Here is a 12,957-nt window from a genome sequence, read left to right as displayed (position 1 = left end):
GTCAGCAAGCATTTAATAAGGTTTTCCATTTGAACAAATACAGAGGCAGTTCAATGGTCTACCCTGGACTACTTGGGGGTACATGCTAATGCTTTATATTTTACATCCATTTTATCTACTTCTTCTGTGATGGGAATCAAAGTTGGTACTTGGTTTCTTTTTTAAAATTTTTTTAACCCTCACCTTTTGTCTTAGAATCAATACTATGTATTCCAAGGCAGAAGAGCAGTAAGGGCTAGGCAATGGGGATTAAGTGACTTGCCCAGGGTCACATAGCTAGAAAGTCTCTGAGGCCAAATTTGAACCCAGGACCTCTCGTCTCTAGTCCTGGCTCTCAAACCACTGAGCTACCCAGCTGCCCCCAGGATTTGTTTTCTTAAAGGATCAATGCTAGAAGACCCTGCCAAAAAAAAAAAAAGACTGTTGATTTGTTAGTGTTGAACAGCTTATAGACTAGTAGAAGGACTATCACCATTGTATATAGATTTAAAGCAAGGCAAAACCTTAAAAGCCATGTAGTCCAAACTCCTTATTTATAGAAGGATAAACTGAGGCTTGGGGCAACTAGGTGGTACAATGGATAGAACACTGGTCCTGGAGTCAGAAAGAATCATCTTCCTGAGTTCAAATCTGGACTCAAACACTTACCTGCTGTGTGACCCTAGGTAATTCACTTAATTCTTCCTCAGTTTCCTCATCAATAAAATGAGCTGGAGAAGGAAATAGCAAACCATGTTAGTATCTTTGCCAGGAAAATCCCAAACGAGGTTGCAAAGAGTCAAATACATCTATGAATGTTGGAACAATAACAACAACCTGAAGCCAAGAGAAATTAAAAAATTTTCCCCGTAGTCCCACAAATGGTAAGTGGCAGAACCAGGATTTGAACCAGTATCCTCAGACTCCAAACCCAGTAGTATTTCCACTCTACAATGCTGCAAATAGAGTACATTCAACCATGAATTTTGTTTTCATTAATTGCATTTGTCAACACATGAAATATGACATCCTTTTAATTAATATCTACATAATTATCTAATAATACAATAAACTACAATATAACAAATAATGAAAATAAATGGTGACACTTGCTTACAATGTTAACTGCTCATCACTTTTAAAGTACTAAATGAACATAACATAATTATTATCCTTATGAATGGAAATTTGAGATAAAGATAGCAATCTAATAGAAGGAAAGGAATTTCTATGCAGTAAAGGAATATATTGAATATCGAATAGATGACATTTCATTATTCCTTTGACTAGGATAACCAAAAAGTGCTAACATTTGTTTATTTAACCATTTTGCTTTATTATTTTTTTAAAAAGGAAAATTGTTATGAAAGAAGCCACAATGATGGAGTAAAAAGTGTTGGATTTGAAGTCAGAAGATCAAGGTTCAAATCTTAGTTTCCACTGCCTGTTATACATATGACCTTGGTTCCATCTCCCCAGGCCTTAGTTTCTTCTTCTGTAAAATCAAATTTCTGAAGTGTATTTCATCCACTTCTGAATCTTCTGTTTAACTCTGCAACTGAAGTATTGACAGAAGCATTGATGAAAAGATGTTTAAAGATGGAAGTTTTTTGCTTGTTTGTCAGTCATTTCTGACCCCACTTGGGGTCTTCTTGGCAAAGATGCTGGCATTTGCCATTCTCTTCTCCACTTATTTGAAAAATATGGAAATTGAGGCAAAGAGGTTTACCTAACTTGCTGAAGGTCACAGAGCTGGTAAGTATCACAGGTCAGATTTGAACTCAAGAACTTGAGTCTTTCTGATTTCAACCTGACACTCTATCCACTATGCCATCTAGCCACATGACCAGGGAAAAGCAAAATGAGGTTATCACCTTACTCCTAGAAAGTATGCCCCTCTTAATACAAACTAAAAATTCACTTAGTTTTTTTTTCTTGTTGCCTACAATATCAAACTGTTGACTCAATGATGAAGCATCTTAAGCAAATTTTATTTTGGTCTTAACAATTTAGAAATAAATTGGTATATATATATACATGTATATATATATATGTTATATATATATATATATATATATATAAAGCCTTAATATATGTGTAGCTATCATGAACAAGTTAACAGTCTTGAAAGAATATCTAGTTGTAGACAGAAAGGGAAAAAAAGTCGCAGAATCTCAGACTCAGAAGGGACTTCAGAGAATATTTTATTAGATACTTATTTGCTGTGTGACCTGGTATGTCACTAAGATTCTCTGTTTGGTGTCCTCCTATGTAAATTGAGGAAGTTGGTTTCCATGGCCTCTAAGTTTCCCCCAACTCAAAATCCATGATGGTTCGGTCTTACTCCAACCCATACTGAACAAGAATGACCCCAAAACACCTGGGAAATGGCCATTCAGCCTTTGTTTGAAGATCTATAATACAGGTAAACTCATTCCTTCTGGAGGCAGCCCATTCCACTTTGGGATAGTTCTGATTGCTGGCAAGTTTTTCCTTGCCTCAACCATCAATTCATTTCTTCCTAAACTTTCACACGTTGCTCCTAATTCTTCCTAAATTCTGTTTAGCTCATTTGCAAACAAAGCACATTGATGATATCTTGCATGCTTCAACCTTTCAAGGATAGCTAATATGTTCTGCTAAATCTTTCTTCCCCAGGTCAAATTTAAAGGATCCATTGTCATATGCTATCATCTCCAGGCTCTTTGCTGACCTGTATCTCTAGCAATAAATATCTAATTCATGCCTTAATAACCTTTCATAAACATTCCAATTCTATAAATTCTGTGGGTCCATTTAGATGCCATTAATACAAAATCACCTGCAGAACTCCATTTCCATAATGGAATTACTATTCCATATGAAATATCAAGTTAGAGAAAGGTATCCTTTAGCTATGAAAGACCTAACTGGTTTCACATTGGCATTTAACATTGTGAAGTAAACAGGGCTTAGAAGGGCCCTCAAAATGCCATCCACCTGGGCTAGTTTAATATTCTCATGTGTTATTATTGTCTAAGTGGAGCATTAAGGACTTTGTACAACCCCTTACTCTATTTTCCCTGGAAATTGTCCTATTGCTTCGAAGAATCAGACCAACATATTTCTGCGAGTAGACATTTTTATTTATAGTGGCACTTCCAAAGTTTCTCATATCTTGAAAATATCCACAAAAATACTGATTGATTCTTACACTAGAAAGATGCATTTTGCATATGAAAAGAGTAAAATATAGAATATTAGGCAGTACTTTTTATTTTATTTAATAGAACTGTCTTTAGGAGCAAGCAAAAGCGAATTGTGATTAAAGTCTCCTGTAACGGATCCTACCCATCATTTAAAGGAGAAAATAGAGTTCTAATAACCATGAATGTTTTTGGTAAGTGACATTTATGAAAATATAACTTAAGCACTTTGGTGAGTTCTCCCTCCCAACAACCTTTTGCCATGAATAATAACATTAAAAATATATATCAAAAGTACAAACAAAGCATTCATATGATGGTGAAATTTTAGTTAAATACATTTTCTTATAAAGTGGCAAATAATATTCACAAATATACAACATGAAATATTTATATACAGAATGTCTTAGCTTGGAATTTTGCACAGCCTCCTGCTTCATGGTCTAACAGGCTTTCCTGTTAATTCTGTACATGGAGGTAAAATCAGTGGGTGGAATTAATCTCAAGTCTCAGAGTTCATAGCACATGATAGATGAGCCTGGAATTAGGGGCCCCTGGTGTTTCTGGCTGGGAGTCAGTGCTGGCAACTGGAGAAAGAGAAGCAGGGTCCTGCAGAGTCAACACAAGTTGGTCTGATGATGAGATCCGATCCACTATGCTGGATAAGCAGTCCAAACTGGATAATGTGGAATTTTTGTCAGTGGAGTAAACTGAGGATGGGAGAGAAACCCATTATAAATTAGACATGGGTAGAAAGATTTGCTACTCTGCCCTCCCTTGTCTCTCTTGAGCCTTTCCTCCCACGCTCAAAAGTCAGGTGGCCATAGCAAAAGAGAAGCAGACATTGGAAGCAAATATCTGGGTGACTCAGGCTAAAGTAACAGCCTTTGATGGCTGAGGATAAGGGGAGTGGGTAGGGACTGGGATTTTTTTTCCCCCTGTTGGGTTGTTTTTGTCTGTCTATTTGCTTGTCCTAAACTCAAAGTATCACCAGCTTGTCAGCACCCAATAAAAACTGAAAGAAGTCACACCTGAAAAAGCTTAGATTTGCTTAGAGCGGGACTTTTTAAATTGTATTATGACGTATGTATTTATATATATATGTGTATATATACATGTACATATACCTGGTTTTCTTTGCCATCTTGTTGTGTACTTTATTTTATACCCTGAAAACCATTCTCTGGAGAAGAGGTCTGTAGACTGGCTTTACCAACCAAAGTGACAAAGGGATCCATCGGAGGCTAAGGACCCCTTGTCTAGAGAGGATCGTTCATTTGGCTAGGTCTGAAGCTTATCTATAATCATTAGCACTTACCATTTGGCATATCAGGGCAGTAGACACTGTCAAAACTGCTATTTCTTCTGGACCACACGGGGCTGTTGCACTCAGCCTAGAGCAAGCAAAGCACAAGGGAGAAAGGAGGGTTTAGTCTCTGACAAGCTGGGACTCTGAACAAGGGGTCAGACAACTCCTCAGGGGCTGACCCCTCTGAACCCATGGCTTCAGTTTTAGTTTTGAAATGGAGAGCTCTAGTGAAATTGCTAAGACACAGAGATGGAGGGAGAGGAGAAAGAAGAGGAAAAATAGAAAGAGGAGAGAGCGGCAGAGATACAGAGCCAACAGTCCGATCGGGAGACTGAGGCAGAAAGAGGAAGAGGAGAAAGGAGATAAAGGAGAGGAGACATGCTGATTTGAGGTGAGATTGCAATATCCATAGGTTTATCCATGAAGAATGGATGCAAGTAGGAGGAAGCTCCCCTAATTCTGTGAAAGAACACTTTCCCAGGGCAACAACACATTAAAAGCTGGCACAGATGGAGCAAACGTGCTCTGAAAAGAATGCATCAACAACTTCTCAGAGCCAGCTTCCTCAGGGGAGGGGTTATGGCTTGAGCAGTGCTTTTTTCTGTTTTCCCATTTCTTCATTAAGTCATTAAAAATATGGGCAATGTAAGCTTCAGCCTTTAGTTCTCTATGTGTGGCAAGGCAGACTTAAATTACATTTTTGGAAGTAGCCCGGACTACAGAAAGGTTTTCATTGCTTTCTCCCAAAGACCACTCTGTGATCTTCCTACCTGGCAGCAACCTTAGCACCTTTAGCACCTTGCTGAATGAGGTGCCCTCTGCTGCTGCCTTAGAAATACAAACAAGGTTGTGTCAATTACATGTCAGTCACATACCCTAACAGCTGATTCCCAGGGTCAGGTTAGAAGAACCCCTAGAGATCGTCTAGGTCAAGCCCCCCTCCACGCCATCCCCCTCATTTTGCAGATGAGAAAATTAGAGCCCAGAGCTGGCTAGCTTAAGGTCACATAGAGAGAGAGAGAGAGGAGCACCAGCTAGGAAGCAGCTTTTCTGAGTTAGTAAGCTCTGCACTAGGCTGGCTGCTTTCCCACTCCAGGGCCATTGGAAATCTTTACAAATCTGGGCCCATTCAATATTTCCAGTATTAAAAGTTACCCCTAGACAGCTCTGAATTAGAAAATCAGGCCACCTGATCTGTCCCTAAGCACGTTTTCATTTATTTTGAACAGTAATCAGAAAAGAAAGGAAGAGAGCCATCTCCGCATGAACTTCTTACCATCCCATCGGAGCAGTTGGAGGTGGGACTGGTGGGCTCAGAGCAGCTCTGCCCTGGCAGAGTGTAGTAGTTTTCGACCTGTTCCCTCAGCAGTTCTTGGAGGCTCTCGATGTATCTGATGGCATTCCTGAGGATTTCCACTTTGGGGAGTCTCTGGTTAGGATTGGCCGTAGTACACCTCTTAAGCGTCTCAAAAGCCTGGTTCACTTTCTTCAGCCTCCGCCTCTCGCGCATGGTGGCCGCCTTCCGCCTGTCCATGGTGGTGGACTTCCTCTTGCAGGCTTTGCAAGCCCACATGAGGCAGTGGCCCGCTTGGTGGTGACCCGTCGGGGCTCGCACATGCTCTTCTTCGTCCGAGCCTTGGAGGTCTGTTTTGTGGGCTCCAAAAGAGGTCATTCTGGGCTCAAACTCGTCCCCGAAGTCCCCCTCTGGAGAAGGGATGCAGGAGCTGTCGTAGAAGAATTCAGATGGGGAGAACTGGCAACTCTCCATCATTTCCATTCTGTCAGAGGAGAGAGGGTGGGATGCTGCACCTGGACCGCCGAGAGCGAGACTCCAGTGAAAGTCACCCTGGCGTTCCACTTGGTCAATTTCCTCAGCAATTAGCTAGGGGAGAGGCCAGTGTCCTTAACTGGGAGGCATGGCCTCTTTATATATTCATGGCGAGGGAGGCTGGTCCACAGTGGCTACTCATTATTAGCATATCCCACCACAACCCCTACTGGGGGCTGTCTGGGCAAACCTGCTTTCCCCAGGAGACAATTTGCTGTTTACAGCTCCCTTTGACTAGTTAATGATTTTACTGCATTTCTTTTTAATGGGGACTGGCTTCTCCACTCTCCCTCCCCTTTCCTCCACCTCCTCTCTTGCTCTCACTCACAACTTAACCAAACCAAGAGATTATTTCTAAACGTGATCCTAGCAACAACCGAAATTAAACGATGACATTTCCCACCTTCTTCAACTGTTCTCCTTTGAAACAACCTAGACCTGGGGCAAACGATCTCTTGAAGAGACAAAGAAAATCAAAGAAGAAGAGACAAAGAAAGAAGTTCTATGGACGGGAAAAGGCCCTATTGTTGAATCAGTTATTTCTCCTTTACATCAGTGAATCTTTAGACAAGTCTGCAAAACACGAGTTTCCAGAACTTGAAATCCAATTAGATTCCAAGTTTTCATCTTTTGATGGGCTAGGTTGAGAAATCTTCTTACTAAGACTTCAATAGACCAGTTTAAAGCATTTGCTTTAATGGAGTTTTTTTTTTTTTTTTAAAGAAAATCAGGCCTTTCTGAAATTCAAAACTTAAGATTCTTATAGCATTGCTCACCTAAAAAGAAGTGGCATAAAGGAGAGCAATCAAGTAAATGAATTAGGACTTGAATAATAATGGTATTTAGCCTTAGAAATCAAGGGACTCCAACAAGCCTCAGAAAGAAAGACAAGGCACAAAGAAAGAAGAGGGAGGGAGCAGGGAGAGAGGAAGAAAGGAAAGAAGAATGAAAGAGGAAGAAAGGAACAAGGGAAGGAAAAAAGGAAGGAAGGAAGGAAGGAAGGAAGGAAGGAAGGAAGGAAGGAAGGAAGGAAGGAAGGAAGGAAGGAAGGAAGGAAGGAAGGAAGGAAGGAAGGAAGGAAGGAAGGAAGGAAGGAAGGAAGGAAGGGAAGAAGGGAAAATTACATCTTAAGCTAATCTGTCTAACTTTACTTGGTCTCTAAGTCTGACCCCCTTGTTTCCACAGACATAACAGAGAAGCAGGACTTGGGGTTTGCTCATTTTCTGCTTTCAAGCAAACTTACACCGTTACAGATGCGTCCCAGCTGCTGGAGCCACAATCCCTCCTGCTAGTGTAAAATTTCTAACCCCACAATCCCTAAGTAACTTCACACAGACCGGTGACAAAAGCCTTCCAGAAAGCTTGCAGCAAGATCATTGTAACTCTGGGTGGGGAGGTGGGGGTGGGGGGTGAAGGAAGGGGATGGTAATTAAAGTGGTAATGAAACCATTAACAGACGGTTGCCAGAGCCCCAAGAACCAGCCCTTTGACCACATTCAGATTACTTGTGTTGTGTGTTCTTAATTTTAGGAAAATGGGTTACTCAAGGCACATGCATACATGTGATTATCTAGTTACTAGATTCTAGTTTGGGTTCTCTCTCTACTAGGACCACATACCTGCTCCTAGAGGAAGTGGCATTGCTTTAACCTCATTCTGCCAGTCTGTCCAGTAAGTGTTATAGCTTCCTGATACTCTTTTTTTTGTTTGTTTGGTGGTCTGGGGGGGGGGGGTTGCTTTGTTTTATTTACTTTCTGTAGCCCCTTTTCCTTAATGGGTCTTGAATGGGAGATCTTGTGTCATTAATAAGGGCAGTTTTCATCAGGGGTTCATTGAGGCAAAAGTGTTTGGAGTTGGGGGGGGGCATCACTGCAGATGGAGAGTGGCAATAGAGAGGTCTTTGCTGCTTCAAATCCTTCATGTTTCCACCCTTCCTAGGGACAGAGTTCTCTTTAAAATTTTGCCCAACCCCACACTGCTCACCCCAAAGGGTTCTTTAATTGTCTGGCCAGTTGGGAGTACATCTGCAGTTTATTTAGGGCTATAAACAGGACTCCCGCCTTTGAAATGAATCCCGTATTAAGAGCATAAACCTGATAAAGGAATAAAGTTACAGAAAAAAAAAATCAAGACTCTGAATGGGAGCAATCTTTGGCCAAGTAGCTGTAAACATTAAAATGTCCTCTATCTTTGAAGAAAACAGTATGCAACTCTCTTCTGATCCCCATCTCAATGGGAGTTTTAGGAGAAGAGATTGGACCTGTGACTTCACTGATAGAGGTAACTCTCTACAGGGATTCTTAATTTGTGTGTGTGTGTGTGTGTGTGTGTGTGTGTGTGATACACCTCTGAAAATCTGAGGAAGTCTATGGATCCTTTCTTAAAACGTTGTTAAAGGCATACAGTAGAATACATAGGCTTACAAAGGAACCCAATTATTTGGAAGTAAAACCAAGCACCTATTGATTCCCCACTATGTGCTAGGAACTGTATTAAATGTTGGAGATTTTCTTAAAAAGAAAAAAAAGGTCTCTTTTGTCAAAGAATTCAGTCTAGATGGGGAATCCCATGTGAACAACTAAGTGCAAAAAAGAGATGGGACAAATTGGAGATAATCACAAAGTAGAGAAACTGATTTTCTAAAGAAGATGGGATTTTAGCTGGTGCTGTAGATTCTGTTTGGAATTTGAAATAGTAATAAAAGAAGGAACTCTAGATTATTAGGAACTTCTGCTTTATATCACACAGGGTTTACACTTAAAGTCTTGGGGAATTGCCTAGAGCATGAGGCGTAAAGTGATTTGCCCAGGCTCATGAAGGCTGTAGAATTCAAAGCTGGGACTTGAACCCAAATCTTGCCACCTCGGGGGTCTGCCCTATATACACTATAAGCTAGCCTTTAGAGTCCAAACCGTAGGAGCTTCACAAATGCTCCTTGACGTAAAGCGAGTTGGAGTATTTCCCAAGTAGCCGTGGTTTGGGGTCAGCAGTAATCTGACTACCTTTATTGGTTGGTGGATCCCAGATATTCTGCCTCGAGCACACTGGGCAAGTGCTAAAATAGAGCTGTTTACAGATCTGTGCTCCGGTCACAAACAAACTTGATCTTTAAAGTTGTAGCTGGGTAGTAGGGGAGGGACTAGGGGAGAGGTGGGACGCTTCTGATCGCTTTTCACTGGATGCCTTTCTCTCAGGCACTTGAACAGGCAAGCCGAAGCCCAACTTCTTTCTTACAGACTTCTAGGGGGTTCTTTCGTTCTCTTTCAGCCCCAAACTTTCCAGCAGGTTCCCACAGCCTCTCCGGGTGAGGGTCGTTGGCCATGCGCGAGGTATCTCTGTCCTTCGCTCTGCCTGTACCCTAACGCACACGGGCTACTGCAGACCGCACAACGTTTTCATTCTTTCCCCTACTCCATCTGCCAGCTCTGTGCCGGGAAGGATGCTGTCACTCATGAGGCTCTGTCATTAGGCGAAGCCCTCCGAGGCTACAGTTCTCTTTGGTAAAGTGATCTCAAAACACATTTGCAAACGTGCAGAAGGCGAGTGGAACAGCAGAAATACCCAAACCCCAAGCGTCCCGGTTACTTAATGGGGCTTGCGAGGGGGGAGACTTAAACCGCTGGGCTCTAGGGATTGAGGTGCTGAAAATAGGATGCCAGGACACCAGAAAGAGCTAGACACAACTTTTAAACTGCACTAAGAAGCGAGGAGAGAAAGAGATCAGAAAGTGGGAGACAATCTTCAAAGGACGACAGAAGCCAGGGTTTCAAAAGCTTGGGGATTCTAGAGAGGTTTCGCCGCCCTTTCTTTAGGGGAGCCTCAAAATAGGGGAAATGGCAAATGTCAGGGTGGAGAAAAGAGCCTTTCCTAGAACTTGGGGAACGTTTTATATAAGATTTTATAATCTGTGTCTTTAAATATAATGTCACTTAAGAAGGAATTGAAATGGAGCCGGATTGAATTGATTTCCAGCTCTCGTCCCTGCCCCCCTTTGAGAGAATTTATCATTTACGACAAAGAAAATCAACGGCACCTTCAAGTATTTTTCTGACTAGTTGAATTCTAAGAATCATATACCACTTCCAGTATGGAAAAGCACAGTTAGAAAGGGTGTCCCCATTCACCTCTCCACCTTTGGCCTCCTTTACAGAAGTGAAAGGAGCACCAAAATGTTGGTTAGGTTTGCTGAACTGATTGTATTTCTCTTCCTCCCAAGTTAATTCTTTATTAAAAGAGATGGCTCTCTGAGGGAAAGAAGATGAAAGAAAATATTTATAAATAAAAACTGTGCAGAAACCAAAATGTCTATATGTATAGTCAATATGCATGCACAAACACAGACATATATAGCTCTGGATTTCTTCTAAATCATGTGCCCAATATATGCAGGAAAAAAAAAAAACTCTATCACAATCCCTTATTTTTGACTTGGGAAAGAGCAGTGTCCTGCACATCTTAAGCATTTATTAATGCTAGATCAAAACTAATCTTAACTAAGAGTACAGGATGCCCAAAGCCATAGGACAAAGCAATTGTATACTACAACCTGTTTTGGTTAGTCCATTTACTTTCTGAATAAATGATGCTTACACTATTTTTCTGTTTTTCTTTTTCTTTTTTTTAAAGAAGGTATTTACTTTTTATATAATTCTAGTAATTTGTGTCAGGGAGGTAAGACTGCAAATGAAAATGAGTCATTCTAAGAGGCTCCTTGATTTTTGCAGACACCTTTAAATCATTCTCACAACTTTTACTAATAGAGATTATTACAGTTAAAACAACGTGGATTTATGGGCCTCTAACTGCAGCCCTATACATAAATGAGTTTAGGACTGAGGTGTTCACCAGGAATTTCAGAACTCTGAGAAGTCGCCAAGAATTTGCTTAAGAAGTCAAATAGGAGGAGAAAGCAATTTCAAGAGCCTCTACTCTCTCTTCAGCCAGAGGTAGAGGCAAAGAGGGATTATTAATCAGTTTCAGGGAAGGGAGAGTCTTAACCACTTCCATTCGTATTAAAGGAGATTTTTGCAATGTGCTAAACTTTTGGCTACTTTCAGCTCTGGGAACCCTGCACACCTAAGTAAACACATTAGTACCTGACAGAGCTGCTGGAAGAATTTGTGGGGAAGACAGCTGAAGAAGACATTGGCCTCTGCTTGGATACTAGGACTCCCAGGAGAGATCAAAGGGATGAGGACTTGAGACTGGGGAGAAGGATGGTGCCTACAGCCACAGCTTGTTGGAGCACATGGCTCAGCTGCTCAGTCTTGCTTACTGAATCTGAAAGCCAGTACCAGATTGCTCTAAAAGCCAGAGGTAGATTTTTTAGGGTGAAAAAGGAATAACTAGATCTTTCTTCCTCCCTTCTTCCATCACTCCCATCTCTCCATCTCCCTCCTTCCCTTTCTCCCCCTCCCACACCTTCATTCTCTCATTGCATTTCTTTTGAATCACCAGGCCAAGAAATCATGGGGCCAAGAAATGAGGTGGTGCTGCTGAATAGAGAGGTGAGATACTTTTAATAGCCTGGCTTTGGGGGATGTACCCCATTACCTACCAACAAAATAGATTAACGAAATGAAACTACAGTGTTTAAAACAAAATATGCTGATCTCTCCTGCCCATCTCCAAGTTAGCCTTTTGGTGAGAAAAAGAGGGAATTGCTCCTGGCAGAGAACTCTTCATAGAGATAGGTAAATTCCAACACTAAGATTGCATTAATAAAGACAGAAGCTATTTCAGCAAGACATTTCTCAAAGTCCAGAGCTCTGAAGGGAGCTGTTTGTTTCTCACTCCCACCCCTTTCCAAACCTCTTCTCCCCTCCCAATCAGTATGGTACCGAGGAGAATCTGAGACTGATGCTGCTACTTTCCCTCTGCTTAACTTCAGGTTAACTTTCAACTCCTTCCAATCTCAGTACCTCGAGTATTGAAATTAAGTGAGTTGCATTAGATGGCCTCTACTATCCCTTCTGACTCTAAATCCATGACCTTATGTAAGGAATCAGGAATGGGTTACAACCTAGAAGTTCAGCAAATACACAGAGTGTGCAGGTTTGAAGTCTTATGGCTCAGGTGAGTTGAGTAGTCAGCAGTTTAGGAAGCTCTCATTTTAAGGTGCTCTCTTTCTTGATAATATCAGAAAAAATCCTGATCCTCTTCTAAACTTGATAACTTTGAAGCCAGTCTGCCTTTGGAAAGAGGTTAGGTTACAATTAAATCGCAAACCACTTATCTTTCCTGAGTTATTCCCTCCTGATTGGAGTTCCCAGAGACCTGTTTGCTTTGGCTTCTGACTTGGTAAAGATTATCATTATTAATATCAAACAAAAACATTTTAATTGCAAACACACAGAAGGTTTGCATTGGAAAGCCTTACATGTCAGCTACAGGCTTGAAGGTCATAGGGAGCCTTTGGGAAATATTTGCTTTATTTAATGAAGAACTTCTATAGGAAAACTTTACTCCAAACAATCTCTCAGGTTACACTGCTGTTAGGGATTGGGTAAATTCGGTATGTGAAGATGGAATAAAATCCAACAGCAAGTCTAGCCCATGAATTTAACTGGCAACCCTACTAAGCCATAGGCTTAGTAGCCTGACCAAAACATGAATTAATCTCTCTCTCTCTCACACACACACACACATGCTGCAGT

The 12,957-nt window shown here is 41.2% G+C and overlaps 1 protein-coding gene across 1 annotated transcript; it reads right to left on the bottom strand.

Moving 5' to 3' along the window:
* Positions 1-3,472: 3,472 nt before the first annotated feature.
* MYF5 (myogenic factor 5) lies at positions 3,473-6,434 on the bottom strand. The gene is made up of 3 exons (XM_001363949.4): positions 5,750-6,434; positions 4,483-4,558; positions 3,473-3,874 (listed from the first exon to the last, which is right to left on the bottom strand). Exons 1-3 carry the CDS (start codon positions 6,248-6,250, stop codon positions 3,681-3,683), a joined length of 771 nt encoding a protein of 256 aa, XP_001363986.1. The 5' UTR covers positions 6,251-6,434; the 3' UTR covers positions 3,473-3,680.
* Positions 6,435-12,957: the final 6,523 nt, after the last annotated feature.

The sequence above is a fragment of the Monodelphis domestica genome, chromosome 5 (assembly GCF_027887165.1).
Source record: "Monodelphis domestica isolate mMonDom1 chromosome 5, mMonDom1.pri, whole genome shotgun sequence".
NCBI classification, from domain to species: Eukaryota; Metazoa; Chordata; class Mammalia; order Didelphimorphia; family Didelphidae; genus Monodelphis; species Monodelphis domestica.
The sequence above is the reverse complement of the archived record's forward strand: the minus strand, read 5'-3'. Positions and strand labels throughout refer to the sequence as shown.